This window comes from Ceratotherium simum, chromosome 1 (assembly GCF_057802395.1).
Source record: "Ceratotherium simum simum isolate JZ-2026a chromosome 1, ASM5780239v1, whole genome shotgun sequence".
Lineage (NCBI taxonomy): Eukaryota > Metazoa > Chordata > Mammalia > Perissodactyla > Rhinocerotidae > Ceratotherium > Ceratotherium simum.
Window position 1 is genome coordinate 79,155,097 of NC_141900.1, and position 20,284 is coordinate 79,175,380.

Here is a 20,284-nt window from a genome sequence, read left to right on the forward strand (position 1 = left end):
TAGCCCTGTCCAAGGTCTCCAGTAATGTGAACTGGGGAGAAGGATAAGGACACAACCCTGTCTATTCTGGAGCTCTCCAGACAGATCTCCCTGGCGTTCCCTCTCTGCCCTCCATCTTCCGACAGTGATCTCAAGGAGCGCAGAAAATAAGACAGACTGGGAAAACAAAATCACCTAATAATTTAAATATGGTAGATTAGGTGCTGGGCTGGAACCTTCCCTTTCACTAAAAATAAATGCCTACATAAATGGGGACGCTCTGAAGCCTGACAGCATTTCACCCATCCTCTGAAGTCTCCTGACACATTGAGACGTCAAACAGGGTGTTGAAAGGTCAACTTGTTCGGTACCAACTCTGACTCAAAAAGACTATTCTGTGAGGTGAAGGAGAGGAAAGAAACGCGGGCAGTGAGGTTTTCCAGCCACTCCACCCAGAGGGTAATTAATCCAAAGACGACTGGGGTGGGTGGAACTCAAACATCTCCCATTCAGCCCACGCCTTCACCCAGGGTTGCTAAAACAGAAGCGCCCGTATCAGTCTTGGGATTGAATCAATACCCCTCCCGCAGAGATGTGCTCTCAGGCGTCTGTGACAGGAGGAAAGGTCAAGAACACACCCAGGTCTAGAAGCGCTGTCCAGGAGCCGCAGGCCCCGAGCGCCCCCCGCGGAGCCTGCTCTCAGCCAATGGGAGCCTGAGGTCCGGGGATGATGAGATGCGGGGCCGAGCCTGGGCCAATCAGGCTCCAGGCGCGGCCAGGGGGAGGAGACGGGAGGAGAGGCCGGGGGCGATGGAGACGGAGCTACACCAACAGAGGTTTCTCACCTTGGAATGAGAGGGACGCTCCCGCATCTCCTGCACGTCTCCAACTCCGCGCAGGAGGAGGGCCCCAAGCTGCTTTCTCCACCTCCTCACACTGCTCCCCGCCAGCGAGGGGGAGGCTTTTGAGAGCCCCTATCACTGCTGGCCGCCTTTTTATGTTGTCTGCAGGAAGAAAGAGGGCGAGGGATAAGTTGGTGCTGGGAACTGACCTCTGGCCCGGCGGGTCTCTGGGAGGGGAGGGCAGAAGAGGAGTGACTGGGGCTGGGGGACTCCATGCGGGGGCCATGGACAGAGTGGCCCTCCTGGGACTGTCCCGCCTGTGCGCGCTGTGGGCAGCCCTGCTCGCGCTGTTCCCCTGCGGAGCCCAAGGAAACTGGATGTGAGTATGGGGGCAGCAGGGCAGCACGGGGTATGTGGCAAAGGGGGTGCCCAACCTCAGGGAACTTTCTGCTGAGGTGGGGGAGGAGGGGCGGGCACCCTAGGGCGGGTGACCTAATTTTCGGGAAGACATCTGGGATTGGGGAGGCGAGCAGGGGAGCGGCTTAGCTAGGGGCGGCCGTGTCTTACAGGTGGTTGGGCATCGCCTCCTTTGGGGTTCCGGAGAAGCTGGGCTGCGCCAACTTGCCCCTGAACAGCCGCCAGAAGGAGCTGTGCAAGAGGAAACCGTACCTGCTGCCGAGCATCCGAGAGGGCGCCCGGCTGGGCATTCACGAGTGCAGGAGCCAGTTCAAACACGAGAGATGGAACTGCCTGGTCGCCGCCACCGCCCCGCCGGGCACCAGCCCCATCTTTGGCTATGAGCTGAGCAGCGGTGAGTCCCAGGACCCTCCCGGCCAGCGCGGGACGGAGGGAAACAACTCCAACTCCCGTAAATAAAGTAAATAGTGCTTGCGCGTCCGTCGCTCTGTAAATCCCAGTAGAGGTTTTAGTGGACGAGAATTGGGAACGACGGAAGCCAGTCCCGGGGCGCAGGTGCAGTCCTGGAGGGGGTGACTCTCCAGGTCTAGAGCCGGGCGCTTGGAGCTGTAGCTCTTCCTTCTTCCCACGGCGCCCGGCCGGAGTTGGAGAAAAACTCGAACACTCCACCCCGCCGACCCCTCGGACCCCGTAGCGCCCCCCTACGTGGGTGACCAGCTGGAGAAACATGATGTCGACAGCAGGGAATGCTGCTGCCGCATCTGCTTTGATTTAAGCAGCTCTGCTGCTCACCAAGCCATGGACAAGTGGCTAATTGCAGCTAAGCCCCACGTTTGTTGGCTCCTGGGAGCACCAGGCAGACGGAATAATGGGGGTTTTAAAACGGATTGTCCTGGACAACCCAACGTGCCGCTAACCGGAGCACGACTCCTTTGGCCCTCCCGGCTGCGCCCTGGTCCTTCTCTCTCTCCCCTCCTTTGCGCACACCCGCGGCGCGGGAAGCTGCAGTAAATCAAGTCCCACTTCACGTGCCTAGTGACTTGGTAAGGATAACAGGTCCGGGGAACCAGGATTGTTCCAGGAATATCAGCAGATTCAAAGAATTTTAGGACCCGGGCGCTGAAAGATTCGTTGTTTTTCACGTTCATTTCCGTTCTCCCTCCACCTTTGACCCTTCCCCACCCGGTGCCTGCACACACCGCCGCCAAAGCGTTGCGTTTGCCCCGCTGAGTTTTGGCCGGCACACCCTCCCGAAGGAGCCCTGACCCCCTGCAGGAAAAAAAAAAAAAAAAAAAGAGACGTGTTCTTCGCAGTTGCTGAAATGCAGAGGCATCAGCTGTTGAAAAGGTTTATTGGACAACGGGAGCGGAACTGTTTCTACTCCAATCTAAACATCTCTAAGGAAAAAAAAAGTCGCCTGCTGAGTCTCTGCTAGTCCATTTTATTAATGTTTTAATGGGACTTTAATTTTTCAAAGATTTTAGCTCAAATTCTATTGCAAGTGTGCTAAATACATATTCAATAGTTTTCCATGACAATTTTGTTTCTTTTTTTTATTTGCTGGTGACATTTCAATTATCTTTCATTGCCTTTAAGATTGTAAAAAGATTAGCTAATATTTTATAAATACTTAACTGTTTCATATTAATATCAGTGATTGTTATTGACGGTATCCTAAAAAAAAGAAAGATTGATCTTTGATGTGCAAGTAAACTGTAACATTTCTCTACTAATTGCTTTGGTCTTTGCTTACTTTTAATTTACATTCTGACACGAATTATTTATACATACAAAAGCCACACCAATTTTTTTCAGCTTGTGTTTTGTGAGAACACATTTTAAATTTACAAAGAAAGGTAATCTCCTTTGGGCATTGTATTACCATTTACCATATCCATGCAAAGGATTTTAAATTCAACATGTATTTCTTGAACTTTTATTGTCTATTAAGCACTGCACTGAGCTAGGTGTTTAAAATTTTAAAAATAAACAAATGATTTTAAGGTATGAGGACAATTTATGACATACAATATACGAAAATCCCTTCAAGTGGGGTACTGAAAATTCATATTGCTTTTTTAAAAGACTAGAACAATATGAAATTGTCCTTTCTAAATATGTACTCGTTAAAGCACCCATTGTAAGCAATTGAAAAATTGCTTCCCTGATAAGAGGATAAGTAGGAGGCTTTGTTATTAACATAAACAGAGAGTGGTATAGCTCTTTCATTTAGCAATTTATGTTTTATTCTAGGCACCAAGGAAACTGCATTTATTTATGCTGTGATGGCTGCAGGCCTGGTGCATTCTGTGACCAGATCTTGCAGTGCAGGCAACATGACGGAGTGTTCCTGTGATACCAACTTGCAGAACGGCGGCTCAGCGAGTGAAGGCTGGCACTGGGGGGGCTGCTCCGATGATGTCCAGTATGGCATGTGGTTCAGCAGAAAGTTCCTAGATGTCCCCATCAAAAACAACACGGGAAAGGAAAGCAAAATACTGTTAGCAATGAACCTACATAACAATGAAGCTGGAAGGCAGGTATGTATTAGAAAATGGAATAGAAATCCATTGCCTTTAGGTAAATAACACTAGGATTATACTTCTGGATGAATCTGTCCAAATAGTTTAAAAACACAAACACTTGTAGTTTCTCTCTCTCTCTCTCTCTCTCTCTCTCTCTCTCTATATATATATATATATATATATATGTGTGTGTAATTCTATATATATGTGTGTGTTGATTATATATGTATAACTGCAACATATTCAATATACAATATATATATTTTTTCATGACCTTGTAGTGACCACACTGATTCAGTTTAAGTTCTCAATCTGTGAGTTGAATCTTGTTATAAAATGTCCATCTGTGAGTTGAATCTTGTTATAAAATGTATTTGTGATTGTATCGTTTGAATACCTGAAACACTAATTATAAAATAATAGATGTACAAGTGCCTGTTGGGTCATTTGGTTCCACCCATTAGCTGGTTAGAAGCAGAGACAGAATAAGATCTACAGTATCTGCCTTTCTAACAGGACTGAATCAAATTTCATTTCCTCAAATTTGAATTTTGATTATTTTTTTAAATCAATTTTTTTAGTGGGCAATGGCCCCTAAACGTGTTATCGGTTTTGTCCTTACTTTCTCTAGCAAATATTCTTGAATCCATCAGGGAACACACAACTCTTAACTAATATTTTGTGTAAAACAAAGTTTTGTTAAGGGAAGTAGTTATTTTATTTTTAAATCGATGTAGATTCATTGTAAAAATTGATGAATACAGCTAAATGTAAGAAGCTATAGATACATCAAATATATGGATATTTTAAAATAAAGATATTAAAGATTGAGGAAGAGACAAATTTGAAGAACCACCATCTAATTAACCTCTTTTATGAATTGTGGTTTTTTATACTAAGTTTTCTTAAAAGAGACTAAATTTGTAAGTTAATTTAACTTTTATATATTTACCTTAATGAATATTGACACAATAAAGTTTGAGTTCTACAACCTGGTTAAATTACTTGGCAATTCATAGTGACTTTTCTAAAACAGTCAAAACACTTTTTATGAATATATATTTTCTATGTTGTAATAATCTTTTCAGGACAGGAATATCAGCACATATCCTATATTATTGTAAATATCCAATAACCTGTAAAGGTCCCAAAGTAGTCATTGCAATCTGCCACATTCTCCTGAAACAAATTAAAACAAGTTGTAATATCTCTCAGGAATATTTAAAGCGTATGTTGCATTTGTCTTACATTTTTGGAAAGTCAATAAATGGAACTCACTCAGAATAATTCCAAGTTTCAGGCAGTTTTCTTTACTTAACCACTTTGGTTTGAAACACAAAAACAGAAAACTCAATAAATATGTCAACATAACACTTCAAATTCAAATTCGAATTTTCAATTCAGTTTGAATATTGACTCAAAATAGCAAAAAAGAACATAGGAAAGTCAGTAAATAGCTATGCTTAGCTTAGCTTTTCATATTTTTGTTCGGAAATTTTAAAAGTTAATATATCTCACTAAAGTAACTCTTGCGTAACATCATAGTTATGCACATGTCTCTTCTCCTTAAAGTTTTACATTTAAAAAAATTAAATGAATGAGTTTTTGCTGCAATTTAAACATTATCCAATATAGGAATTTTTATTATTTCTCACATATTAGCATAAAAGAGGCTAAATTTAATTAACATACGTTCTTTAAAACTCTAGAGTTAAACTAGAGAAAAACATCAAGAGAAGTCAAATTAATATATTTAAAAAACAAGAAAACAATTAAATGAATTATTTCTTATCAACTTAACCTTAAATATTTTTAAGTCATTCTTTGAATAATTTGGCAGATATTAAAAAATTTTTAACTGGAAAATGAAACTTGGAAATTCACGTTATGATTAATTCTCTTGAGTCATCTCCAAACTTATGAAAAGCCCCAAAGTATTCTGAAATGTTTTTCTATTAGTAATACTAGGCAGCTATTTAGTTTTATTCCATCTTGTGTGTTTCAAATTAGGTAGCAGTATTTGCCTCTATAACTATTAACTTTGATCTTAAACTATTATTTATATTCTGATTTTATTAAAAACATACAACTATTCAGCATCAATTTTAATCCACCGTTTGTTGGCAAAAAACAATCTCCTCAGATTACTGAGGTTTTTGCTATTATTCTAATTATGCAGAAAATAATTCAGCCTATACATATATACACATTTTGTTTAAATTTCAGAGTTTTCTCTACTGAGTCTTTTTTTTCACATCAGTCTAGATGGAATCTTAAAATACTACAAAATATTACCTGAGTATTTTGAGGAGACTACACTAGTGTTTTTGTTGGTCTTTTCTCATGAAGTATTACAATTCAAAGCATTTTTGTATTTTTCTTTCCATTGGTGGCCAAAAAATAGAAAAACCACCACCACCACAGCAACAACAAAACCCAACCAGGTTTCCAGGTTATCAGCTAATTATAGAAGAACAATCAACTCCATTTTCAATATTGGCAATTAGAATTTTAATCTAATAGGCACATTCTTCTGAGTAAAGTTCAAGGTCTGCATTCAATTGAAGTTGATTTTCCTCCTCTCAAAATCCCAAACTCAAAATGTAGGAAAGCATTCAGAGAAATGTGGGTACTGGCGCTTAGTAGTGCTATGAGCAGGATAGATGATTTTCTAACCGCTGACCTTAAATACTCTGATTCCCACTTGGTTTCTGACACCATTCCTATAGTTATGACTCCAAGAATAATGTTGCTGAACGGTGATTGGAGAACAGAATGATGTGATGTCTTCCAGGGGCAGAACTTCTGGGAATAATGTGACTTGGAATATTTATGGGTATTTCTTTTGGTGTGCTTAAAATATTTCCATTCTTCCCATGTCCACCTCATAAACTTTCAAGTTTCTCTACCCCATAATTTGTTTTATGATGAGTAACTCAAAAAAGTGGGAAGGGCCCAACCCCAAATTTTCATTGACCTGTTTCAAGAATATTTATAAGTACTTGAACAACACATGAGTGTTTTGCTTTTCAACAAGTTCAAATATATTTTTAGACCAAAAGGGACAAAATGGGTCAGAGGAATAGGAACATAGCCATTCAACCTTATATCACAGTTTTCATAAAAACTTAAACAGATCGTCTGATAATTGACAAAATGAGATGCTCATCACAAAATGTTCCGCAACAGTTTTTTGGTCATTTCTGTAAAGTTTAGATAAAGCAATATACTGGAAAATAATCACTGCCTGCTGCGTTACCTCTGAGTCCAAACTGTGGCACCAATCACGCCTTAGACCGCTTTTCAAGCAGTTTCTGTTTTTACATTAAGTATTAATGATATGTCTTTCCTATTTCACTTTATTAGAAATTTATAACACCAAAACTTAACACAAGGAGCCAGTAGATTAAATGCTACCCTCCTAATTGCTCTCCCATAGTTTAAAAATATCCAGCAAAATGTGCACATCTGTTTGCAATAGTTAACAAAACATTCCTCTGTTAATATCGTTATAAACCTTAACAACTCAACTAGAGTAGAGCAAGGAATTTTCTCATAACCACACACAACTCATTCGGTTGCTATTCTCTTTCCCCGTTAGCAGAAAATGACTGTGCTATCACCGCAGCTCGGAATGGCTATTTAACATTAATTAAGAATCCTAGCTGAAAAGCTTCAGAATATTCCTTTTTTTTTTTTTTTTAGAGTATTCGTGCAATCTCCTTAAATATGCTTGCATTTTCCACTTTCATTTTTCTTTGTTCTACTAAAATTATTCTGCTGCTTATAAAGATCTTATGTCATATATCTCCAACTTTCCTTATGCACGACAAGTGTCTTGACCATGCTGTTTATTTTTCTGTAAAATTGGAATAATAAGTACTACCTACTGCCTAGTATGTACAAGACATTTCTCCCTAGAAAACTAAATCAAGTAAAATAATTTATGAAAATGTGTTCTAAGAAGCTCTACAGAGTTAAACTGTGTGTGTGTGTGTTTGTGTGTGTGTGTGATCTACCCTTGAACTCTGCATTTCATCAACTTCTCCTAGTGGTGATTACATCGCTTTATTTTAACCCCTATTTGTCCAGGTTTCTTCCTTGGAGTATTATGGGGCTATAATCATTTAAATTGAATGTCCAGTTATTGGAATTCTTCTCCTTGAAGTTTATTTGTCTTTTCTATCCTAGAAAAATACCATTTCTTTTCTTATACTTATTGTTAAGGACAAAAAGGTAATGGAATTGAAAGATAATAGAATAAAACTTCTTAAAAACATCATCCTTGAAAAGTTATAGTTAACTCTAGATGTTGAAAAGTTTCTAGTTTTGTATGGCGGGAAAATCTCCCCAAAATTCTGACACAAATTCAGCAGTTGATATCATGGGATTGAAAGTCAGTCTCTTTTTATCTTTCCAACCTGTAAAGTAGTGTATCACTCTTGTGGACTAACACGGTTGTGGGCTGAGGAATCAGAGAAGAACCTAGCCTGATCAAGGTCTCCCAATACCATTGACCTTCAGGCAGTGACTCTTTTCCTAAGAAGGTAGTTTTTATTACTTTCTTCCCATTCGGATCACCAATAGAGGGCGAGTCAAAATTGTTCAAGTGAGCTGGACTAACTATTCAATAAGTGTTTGGTGAGCATCTACTCCATTGTGCATGCTTTGCAAATTGGCAACACCATACATGATGTCTGAATTGGTTAACAAAAGAAGTCGGCTCCTCATCAAGATCCCGGGTGAGAGGCAGCTTTAAATCACTAAGTGATGACTGTGAGGAACATTGATCAGATTTAAACACATAAACATACATTCTTAGATTTTTGGCTTTCTTTGGACAAAGTATTTTCTTATTACCCAGCATCGATGGAGTTTTCTTTTTCTCGTATCCTTCAGGCATTTAAAATCTGAACAAAAGTAGGCAGATTGCATTAATTTGAACATTTATTTGCCTGGAGACCTTTTAAAGAATTGAAGGTTTTGTGAATATCAAATGCCATAATTTTAACCAAATAAGCTTGTGTGCCATACTTCATAAATTTCTTTCATATCACTGAAAGGTACCTTTTGCCTGAGTTAATAAGAAATAGACATATTTACTTGCTTCTCAGTTTTATGCATTCAAAAAGAGCATATGCGCTGTCTTGTAGAAAGGACAGGGTTTCAGTATTATTCTGTTTATTCTTTTAAACACTAAGAAGAAGTATCGAATACTGCACAAATCAATACCATATGCTCTCATTCAAGGTAGCAAATATTATAAATTGTTTGAAATATTCTGTCTCAATCGATAGTTCAGAAACTTTAGTTAATTTGTTAGCATATGTAACATTCCACAGACGTGTCAATGTCAGGTTTCGTACAAAATAGCAAAGTATAAACCCCTGCCATTTTACAGTTTTGATAAGAACTGTAAGCGGAATTTAAGCTGTGAAGGTTTCCCCTTTTTTGGTGAGATTATACACATAATTTACAAGTTATTGAATGGATAGAACAGTTTTTCATTTTACTCAGCATGTTGACAGAAAGTCAACTCTGCAGCTAGTCCAAAGGATTTATTAATCTGCTCTGCCATCCTCTGGGGATTGAAGGAAGCTGTGCTGACCAGCCTGGTATGTAAGAGATTAGGACCCTAAAACTTCTGAAATCTCTATATTGTTTTTGCACTGTGAGCCGCAGTGAAACTTTGTCTCAACGCTTACTGTACCTTCTTCTTCAGAGAAAGGGGGCATTTCTTTAGACCTTAATATGTGTCAGGCAGTGGGCTCTTACAGAGATATGTCATTTCATTTAATTCTTCAGTCTGCATAAACTCAACTCAGCGTTTAGAATTGCAAAATTACATAAATATTATGCCTTTTCTGTGTTAGGGTGGTGCTACTGATCGAATAGGACATATGTTTTGAATTAATTTTCTAGAGGAGGGGAAGAATTTGCTGGGAGCAGCCACAACCTCCAGCTCCTTCTCCTTTTGACCAACTTAAGTTGATTAGTCAGGGTTTCTCAAGTGGTCTGTGACCAGGGGATAGCATGTCCCCCAGCCCCCATGAATGGAACCGACTTTTACAGTGATCAACCCTGAGAACTCTCAGTTCAGTAGATCTCATTCTTGGATGTCCATTAGAATCATCTGAGCAGCTTTGTAGAAGTACCATTACCTGGACCCCACCTTGACCAATTAAATTAGAATCTCAGGGGGTTAAGCACTGGTTATTTGTAAAGTTCCACAGAAGTTTCTACGTACTACGTGAGTGGAGGACGACTGCTCTATCAGTGCTCCTCAAATTTTAATGTGCACATGAGTCACCTGAGGATCTTATTAAAATGCAGATTCTGACTCTGTAGGTCTGGAGTGGGGCCTGAGAATCTGCATTTCTCACAAGCGATGCTGGTGCTGCTGATCCATGAACCACACTCTGCATAGCAAGGTGCTAAACAGTATCAGGAACACGGAGACATGCCTGAACATTCTACCACCCCCAAAATTAAAGAGGAGATTAGAAACAAAGGTAGTTCCCTTTTGTTATCTCAGATAATCTCTGGAAACAATATTAGCCTGGTCCACTACTTTAAGTTAGACGTGGCAAGGTTTGCTCTGCAGGGTCAAGTGGACAAAACGTTTGAACCCTAAGCAATCTTAAAGATCCTTTATGTTCAAAACCATCATTTTTGTACAGGAGGAAACAGACTCAGAAAGTTAAGTGATTAGGTTAGCCATTCTCCTGTTGTTGTGTAAAACATTTCAGCAATGATATTTAACACAATTGCTGTTGGTTTCAGGCCGTCGCCAAGTTGATGTCAGTAGACTGCCGCTGCCATGGAGTTTCCGGCTCCTGTGCCGTGAAAACGTGCTGGAAAACCATGTCTCCTTTTGAAAAGATTGGCCGTTTGTTGAAGGAGAAATATGAAAACAGTGTCCAAATCTCAGAAAAAATAAAGAAGAAAATGCGCAGGAGAGAAAAAGATCAGAGGAAAATATCAATCCATCAGGATGATCTGCTCTACATTAATAAATCTCCGAATTACTGTGTAGAGGATAAGAAACTAGGGATCCCAGGGACCCAAGGCAGAGAATGCAACCGTACGTCAGAGGGCGCAGATGGCTGCAATCTCCTCTGCTGTGGCCGAGGCTACAACACCCACGTGGTCAGACACGTGGAGAGGTGTGAGTGCAAGTTTATCTGGTGCTGCTATGTGCGCTGCAGGAGGTGTGAAAGCATGACCGATGTCCACACTTGCAAGTAACCACCTATCCAGCCTTGGGCAACACTCCTGTGACATATGTCGAGGGTGCCACTCAGAGGGTGCCTCTTCTGTGCACTCTGGCTTGGGAATTCCAAGATCCTCGGGCCTCTCTTGGAGCTCCCTTTACCTGATGGATGTCCAATCACACATGAGCATATGGATTTCTTGGGATTCTAAAGTTGAAATGGTCTGGGTTCATCTTTTGGTGGGTTGGGGCATACATATTGACATACAAGGAAGACAATCTGTCTCCTAAGGAAGAAGGAACAGGAAAGAGCCTTCATGCCAGGAGACCTGGTCCATACTCAGGATAAGATCCTTGAGTATGGAACTCAGGTCTGGAACTCATGGGTGAATATGGGTGAATATTAGTCACTATTAAAAGCCACCTCTTATAGCAGCAAGGAGCAGTAAACATGAATCTCATTTATTTTTTCAGTATTTTATATGAAGAAATCATACTGTTAGTGCATAGAAACAGAAGATGTTGAAAAGTTAACAGAAGTGGTGGGTGCTTACTTACCCTTTCATGCACTTCAAAAGAAAGGCAATTAAAAAGAATCTTCATAAGTGATACAATATCCCTAAAAAGTGTTTGTTAGAGATGTTTAGTGATGAAAGGAAAGAATCAAAATGTAAAATGTAAAAGGTATTATTTAGGCTTTTAACCAGGAGAATTCATCTAGAAAAATATCAGTAAGGTATATAGCAATCTTTGATCTTTGCCTTGACACTTTAATAGTAGACCAGTTTCCACTATTAAAAACCCAACTCTGAAATACTGGGTGAGCAAGGGATCCTGAAAGCATGTAGGAAAATTAGAGATAAAGATATAAAGGGCTCTCATACATTGTAAGGAAAAGCACCCTTGAAATGTGTAAAGACAGTATTTTGTATAATATTTTGCTAAAAAAAAAGTCTTATATTTTGTAAATACAGTATTTAAATTATATGATAGATATAAAAACTTAGGACATTTATTGCCAAAGCCCAAGAGCTAAGGCAATAATTATCCCAGAAATAATATTAGCTTCTGTTTCTTTTCATACTATTAATTCTGACATTTTTTATACATTGAAAAAGAAGTTAATTGAGCAGTTAGTTGTATGGATGTGTATTTCTTGCCAAAATGACAGTTTTATATGTTATAGATTAAAATATGCTACAAAATATTGAGAATTGCATTATTTCAGTAGTCAGATTAGTTGAATTCTGTTTTTAATTAGTTATGCTTAACTTGTAAGGTTACTATAATAAAATATACAGTAAAAATCTTAACTGGAAAAAAGAATCTAAATCAGAATAATGATCAATTTGTGGATTTGATATCCTAGATATTTATTATATTGTATGTAATGCTGCATTTCCATGTGAATGTCGAATGGTCTTTCTTGTTTTAGTATTCATGCATGTATATTCATCATATTTTACAAGGTTCCTGTTGAAAATTACAGGGCTATATTTAAGGTTGTATTTTAATGTAAATGCTTATGTTTTTTATGAATTGTTAAATATTTCAGTATTATATAGAAAAAAAAAGATTTTCTAAGTTCAGGATGGACAAAGAAAGAATATTCTTTTTCTTACAAGAAGCTATGGAAATGTTTCCCTGCCCCACAGGTCTCATTCTATTTCCTTTCAATTTTATTTACCAAGGCAGAGCAATAATTTATGAAAAAGAACAAACCATAGAAAATATCTCAGGCCTAATATTAAAATCAAGGCTAAACATTTACCTGTGACTCTTCAAATTTAACAAAATTATTACTTACTGAATGAGAGACTCAAAAATGACAAATGAACAAATACGGTGCTTATTCAAAAGAGTGGTTTACATTTCTTTAGCATCCACTGATTAGAATAATCTGAAAAATAGACACATTCTCATGCCTTTTTTTGCAAAGTAAATCTATTTTATCTGCATTGAAAATAAGCACTCTTTAAAAGATGAAAACGTAGTTCCCCTTACCAACCAATTTCTTCTATTAACTAGAAAACTTTTTATAATTACCTTATTAACCCATTGTGAGAATCAGGCAGCCTCAAATTCACAAATACTGCATTACTATACAGTCATTGCTTAAAAATGGTGATGCCAACTCAGGCTCTCCTCTCCAGCTTGCCTGAGCAGGAACTCCTAAGTCCCAAGCTGTGTCTTTGGGTTCTTCTTTTCCTTCTCCTCCCTGACATCACTGTGGACGCCATCCTTGAATTTCTCACCTTATCTGTTTTACTGGCTGACAACCTAGCTTTGGCCCATTTCCCTCCCACTCCCCGTCATGGTAGAGGTAGCACCATGGCGCTCCTGGGAATACAAGTTCCGGGGCCCGAATGTTCCTATCCAGTTTGGGCTATTTTGCCTGCATTGTTTAGCACTCTTTATGTTGCAAGTAACAGAAAAGGCAATCCAGACTGACAAACATTAAAGGAAATGTATTGACTCAACAACTGAAAATTCCGGAGTTGTGACTGGTTCAGGCGAAGCTTGATCCAAAAGCTCACACTATGTTCCCAGGGCTCAGGTCTCTCCATCTCTGGCCTAAAGAGGTTGGCTTCTGTGGCGTTGTCGTCGTCTTCACGCTCCACACGGTGCTATGCCACCAACTCTCCTCCCAACCCCCCACTCCCAGCAACTCCCGGCTCTCTGCTTTTCTTAGCAACATGGCAGCTACACTTCCCTTCCAGACCTCACATTCTCTTACTACTCATTCTAAGGAAACAGGTCCCATTCCAAGGAAAGAGAGGTTTCTGGTTGCTCACACAGGAGAGAGAGAAAACTTTTATTTCTCAGAATACCCAGCAAAGGTCATCATTGGCTCTGATTGGTTAGTGTGTCCATCCCTGAGCCAATCACAATGGCCATTGGAAGTTAGGGCTGGCTGATAAATACACTGATCTCCGTAAGGCAGTCAAGACCCATGCAGGAACTGGCAGTGGGGTTCATTCCAGCTAAACCCAGGTAGCTTGAGAACAGGAAAGGGGTGAGTCCATAGAGAAAAATCAGGGTGTCGTGTTACCATTAAAAGGTACCTCTATGCTGGGCTGCACAGATATTGAATGTCCTCAATTCTAGTGATGTGTTTAGGAAACAGCTTTTTGGTCTCACATGGGTCAGGCTTACAGCCAGCAAAAAGCACTATGGGTACAAAGTGCCTTGATTTGTTTAAATACCCTTAATGATATAAAAAGGAGAGGGGAGGTACTCCAGTGTATTAATTTTCAACTTAGGAGTTCATCTTTTTTGCAGATTTGGAACTGCCTCAACAGGCAATGATGATTGTCTTGAAATAAAATCAAGAAAAACATATCAAATGGCATTATCTTAACCTCTAGATAAGGAAGTTGGCTAATTAAAGCATTTCTGTGATAGTAGTACTTTACACAAAATTAAAAATGCTTTCATTTTTTTGAATTTATACAACTGCGTTATTTCCTTATTCATGATCTGAATGATAGTAGTTTTGTTTTTGTTTTTTAAGAAACTGTGATAGTTATATTAAGAATAACAATGGAATTTAATTATATGTTAGATGCTATGACCCTATTTTGCAGCTTTGTAACCGTGATATTCACAGTAAGTATTTTAGAAACACTTTAATTTTCTGAAGTACTGTCAGTTCTGATATGTTTGGTTTTACTTGGTGTAAAATGTAGAACCAGAAAAGTTTTCCATCAGAATATTTATTTATAGACAGTTTGGTGAGCATCACCTCCTGAAGGCCATCAAAAACTAAGGAACTAAACCAACCATTTGGAGCCAGTTAGTTAGTTATCCAGAACACTATAATCCACTTAGCTGACTTGAGGAAAGAAAAATTCAAATCATATCTCCGGGAACCATGAATATTCCTCAAGATGAGTCTTTCTTAAGGAAAATTGGCTAAGATGCCATGGTTTTTTGTTTTTGTTTTTGCTTTTTTTTTTTTCAGTTTCACTATAGACCAGATGTGATAAGTCATAACATTTCTTGGAATAAGATGATGAGGTAAGCTGAGAGGGACAGATGCATATGGCACAGCATGAAAGGGGCCACAGTGGTACACCAGGGACTCATTTCCTTTGAAAAAGAAAATAACATTAGTAAACACTTAGATAGCACTTACCATGTACCAGGCATTGTTCTAAGTAAATTATATATATTAAGACATTTAATCCTCACGATAACCTCATAAAGTAGGTATCCTTATTGTGGTCTTCATTTTACAGATGAGGAAACAGACACAGTAATAGTGAGTCAAGTAACCAGCCCAAGTCACAAAGAACAGACTGCTTGAGTCTGTGCCCTTAACCATCATATCATTATTGTGCCTCACAGCATCAAAAAGAGTCAGTACACTGCGTTTACAGTATACCATTTAAAGAGTTTGGGGGATTTGTAAATAAGTGAAAATCACAGGATGTTCCTTCGTGGTTTGGTTATATAAACTTGGTTGAGGAACAGGAGTGAAGTGATGGAAGAACTGAGATCTTAGAATCCACCGTGAAATATAATTAAAATACATTGCCTCTTGATTTCTGAGCTCAAAGTGATTTAAATTGCCTGCGATTTTAGATCTCAACGCAGCTAACACTGGATTACACAAGAGTCTAACAATCATTCCAAAAGGAAGTGACTAGGGGTAAAGATCAAACTAATTTAGTGTGACATTAAATAAATACTTACATCCTCTTTATTGTTGTGCTTACAGCCAATTGTTACATAAAGTGTTATTTTTAATAGATGGAGGAAATTTACCATTGGTAATGGTTTACATTTCACATCCAAAGAAAAACCACTAGAGATGGTTTACACCATGAAAACCTCTTGAAACAAAATCATGCTAGAAAAAACAGCCTCTCCCACTGGTTGTAAAGGGAAGTAATAATAAATGTGGACCAAGTCAACACAAACTGAAGTTTCATATGTGACTTTTTAATTTGCAGAGTAAATGAAAGCATCTGATTCATGGGTGAGAATTGGAAAAACACAAAGAGGGTTGGATATAGGGCTGTTTGTTTCCCTCTGTCAAACTGCTCTGGGTGATTCCTCCACCGAGGCCAAGAAGGCTTCCCTTTGCAAGTAAGTAACAACCAAACACTGGTAATCATGGCCCATATCAGCCCAGCCATGTCTAGCCAAGAAAAAAGACGAGTGGCTCCTTGTAGCCCCTAATTACTTTTTGATAAAACAGGAATATCACCAATTTGAACTGTACATGTAAACATACCTCGAACTCTTCATTAACCAAGGAAAGGTATAAATACACAAAATGTAAGTCAATAATTACCTATTTATTTCTAGTACATAATCCCTACTTTTCTTTTAAAATAACTTTTTAAAAATTTCTTTGTTTTTATTTTTTCCCCAGCTTTATTGAGATACAATTGACATATAACATTGTGTAAATTTAAAGTCCTATCCATTGTAATTGCTTCATCTCAGACTCCCTGGCAAACAACTAATTTTTACTCCTCACAAGGCTCTACACAAGGCAAGAAATAGCGTAGTGTACAACAGCAAAATGGAAAAACTGGAAAAGTGAATGTGATAAGTTTTTAACATGCCCCCTATTTAATGGGTACATGCTAAACAATTTTACAAGCTCAAAGATAAATTTCATTATTCGGAATACAAAATTCTCTCCTTTGCTGGCTTGAACACTTTTTCTTCCTCCAAATGCCCAATTTACCATTTCTTGAGCAACTACACTTTAAAATTTGTTGACTAAATATAGGACACAATCTCAACGTTTCAATTGCAACAACTCCTGTAACTGTGCCCATGTCCCATACACCCAGTGCTGTGGAATTATAACGAAACTCCTCTAACTAGAGTATTTCCATAATAGAATTTTAACACCTCCTTGCAAGGTGTTAACAGTTCCACAAGAATTGGCTTTCAACCTCATTCCTGGGTCAAAAGTTTCAGATTTCTATAGGAGTTGAGATATAAGCTCATTTACTGATCTTAAACCTCAGGTCCTCTCCCTAAGGGAGAACAGAAAGTCATTTAGGGCAGGCAACTCGCCCTTTGGCAAGAGGCATACGGGACTCAAGGCCCAGGGCTCATTCCTCATGCCTAAGGAAATTCTCACCAACTGACACTCCCACTTCTTCCATCCAGGACTTACCTATCCATGAGAACCACAACTCTCGGGGACGACTGCCTTCTCGAACTGAACATATTTCTAACTATTCTCGAACTGAACGTATTTCTAACTATAGCTCTCAGCATCATTTGCTTTTAAATCTCTCCTCTGCTCAGAGCTTGAACTTGCAAGACATTCTCCTTGAAGTTCACTTCTGTTCTTGTCAAATAAAGCACACAGTACCTCTCTCATTGGGCTCCCAATACACAGGGGTATACAGTAGCCAATTTCCAAATCGGCCATTTTATTCCACTGGTGATACAGAAGGCTAAGACTTGGCAGGGAATTCACTGGCCCCAGTACTGAGCTTGTTCATCTGATCAGGTCACATCCAAGCAGTAGCAACGTGGCTGCAGACAAGCAGGACTGTATTTGCATGTATACCACATTGCTGAAAACGTGTTTGAAAGTCAAATGTATAAATTTAAAATAAAAGACTTACTGTTATAAAAAAAAGTGCTGATCCCAGAAAACAAAAAAATTCCCACTCAAGATATTCAAGATTCCTCTATGCCCAGGCAACCCTGCTGGTGGCTAAGAACCTTCACAGGCCTTCTGAGCAAGAAGCAAATGCTGGTGTGCAAGGGGGTGCCAGCTGAGTCCCAGCATCTCCTATGACCTGACAGCTATCCAACCCTGCCCTACAGCAAGAGTTGGGTGGATAGTTAGGAAGTTATCAGAAACAGGGATCAAGGTCTATTGTCCTGTGCTCTCCCAGACTGGGGCTTCAGCAGAGTGCTCCCCTTGAGGCTCCTCAACCAGTTGCTGCCACAGAAGGGAATCAGAAAACACTCCTCATCTCTGGCTGAAGGCACATACTTGCACAAACTTTCCCTACAGGTGGGCCAGCAAGTGAAACCATATCATGTGATCATTTGAAATGCTAGCTGCCTGGAGGTACACAAAGCTTAATTTCTGCTTATGAAAGGTAGTATGGTGTCAGTGTGGACTGAGTGAAAGGGTAGGTAGTATGTAGTCAGAGGCTGGGAGGTCAAAGAGAACCTCAGGTGAATAGCTGCTTCCTTTCCCATGACCTTACTGCCCTACTCATTTAATGGTTCCCTTTAGGCTTGGTATCTTAGTCCATTTGGGCTACCATAACAAAACACCATAGACTGGGTGGCTTATAAACAACAGAAATCTATTCCTCATAATTCTGGAGACTGGGAAGTCCAAGATCAAGGTGTCAGCAGATTTGGTGTCTGGCGAGGGCCTGCTTCCTGGTTCACAGATGGCCATCTTATCCATTTATCCTTACATGGCAGAAGGGGCCAGGGAGCTCCCTGGGGTCTCTTTTATATGGGCACTAATCTCATTTATGTAGGCTCTACCCTCATGACCTAATCACCCCCCAAAGGCCCCACCTCCAAATACCATCACATGGGGGATTAGGTTTCAACATATGAATTTTGGGCGGACACATTCAGACTGTAGCACTTGATATAATGAGACTGAAAAGCTAAAGAGTCTGACAACTTTTCTCTTGGGCTAAAACATTACTAGCCTGCAAGAGACATAGTCAACAATAATAGAAATAATAGCAGTTGCATTTAATGAGTAGTTTGTGTCATGCACTTTGGTAGGCACCAAAAACACATGGTATTATTCCTATTTTACAGGTAAGGATATTGACTTTCTCAAGGTCCTCACGTAGTCGACAATGGAACAGAGACACATAATCAGGTATGTACTCAACCAGTATGCCACACTGGCCCCTCATTACACAGTTCTCTCTCCTTTAAGATTTTAGGCCCCTGTTCGCTCTGGCTCTCATGTGAAACAAATATGGCCTGATTATATGGAACATTAGGAGCTTGTAGGTTTATAAATCAATTTTCCCTAATAAAAGGGAATATGTCTTACCAATTTAGTCTCAGCTTGTTCTTTCAATATTTAATATACTCCGGCGATGGGCATAATTTATGCAAAGCTGATCAGTGAGTTTAGTAATGTCAGCAACTTGCAGCTGTGAACTCGTTGTACTGGGAAGATTGTCTTCCCTGTTTTGTTTGTTTATAAACTGCCCATGGAACAAACCCAAGAGAAACCTCTCTTCTGTCTCGAAGGGCTAGCCAGCCCCTTTCCTTTCTGACCACTTCTAGAAGAGACATCCTGGTGTTGAAAGTGTTTCCTTAATATAGCTGCCTTCCAGCAGTCTGCCCCCTCACTGGATTGGAGGAAGGTTCTGGTGGAGGCAGAGTCCCTTAGATTCCCCGATGGCTTTCACCTTCTTCCTGCACCATCCTTTGCCACTCCCTTTGAGCTGCCTAGCAACAGACTGACACTTCCAAGCCAGGCTTGTCTGCTTTTCACTTTATCTAGCACTTGATTTGATTGGACCCTCAAGACAGGGGATGGGGCAGGGGAGAGACAGTCAATAGGCAAGGACAAGGCCTAGTTAAATGGAGGGAGCTTTGAGGGGAATGGAGGTTAACTAGCCATTGCCATGTGACAATCAAAAAAACCAAGCATATGACAGAAAAATCATCCTGGGAAGAGACAGCAAAAGAATTCTTCTGAGAAACGCTTTAGAAAAGGTAAAATCTGGTTCTTTATTCTACAACTCTTAATTTACATGTACTTGTTGCTGTCCAAGGCCTAATTGAAGGGGTTAAGTGGCAAATCTTTTCCCTGATCAACACAATTTTCCCCCTTCATATTCATTTTAAAAAGTATTCTAAATGCATTTCCACTTTTAACTGTTGTAATAACTGAACACAGTGCACATTTCTCATTCTTTCATTTAAAAATGGAGAGTGTCAACCAAACTGAATAAAACTGTCCTCTTTTTTGGGAGGTCAAATTATTTATACTTTGTATAAACTATTCAAGTATAAAGTGCAATACAGGCTAAATGCATTGAGCTTCATCTGGCATAAAATTATAAAATATTAGCTGATTGATTTCAAAACAAATACAAGAAAGTATAGAAAGAACAATGATAAATTTTACTTTAATCAAATTAAAGTCAGGAATATAAAGACTGGCTCAATTTTTAATTTCCCAAATATCACTTATTTGCCTACTGTCTTTGCTTAATTTTAACAGGCATATTATAATACACTTGTTCTGGGAAAGCATCTATGATTACAAATAAAAAATAGGCATCCGTAAGTGCTTAAACACCATTTAAAATACCCAAGTG

The 20,284-nt window shown here is 39.3% G+C and overlaps 1 protein-coding gene across 1 annotated transcript; it reads left to right on the plus strand.

Annotated features, from left to right (window-relative positions):
• The first annotated feature begins 864 nt into the window (after nt 1–864).
• Nucleotides 865–12,168, plus strand: WNT16 (Wnt family member 16). Its single transcript, XM_004418760.2, has 4 exons — nt 865–1,200; nt 1,391–1,632; nt 3,492–3,778; nt 10,547–12,168. Exons 1-4 carry the CDS (start codon nt 977–979, stop codon nt 11,009–11,011), a joined length of 1,218 nt encoding a protein of 405 aa, XP_004418817.1. The 5' UTR covers nt 865–976; the 3' UTR covers nt 11,012–12,168.
• The last annotated feature ends 8,116 nt before the right edge of the window (nt 12,169–20,284 follow it).

What these genes read in the sequence shown, in the direction of transcription:
- WNT16 (XM_004418760.2), top strand. Translation starts at nt 977, where the DNA reads ATGTTGTCTGCAGGAAGAAAGAGGGCGAGGGATAAGTTGGTGCTGGGA. An exon ending in GGAGCCCAAGGAAACTGGAT is followed by an intron (nt 1,201 to 1,390) that starts GTGAGTATGGGG and finishes CGTGTCTTACAG; the next exon opens with GTGGTTGGGCATCGCCTCCT. An exon ending in ACAATGAAGCTGGAAGGCAG is followed by an intron (nt 3,779 to 10,546) that starts GTATGTATTAGA and finishes TGTTGGTTTCAG; the next exon opens with GCCGTCGCCAAGTTGATGTC.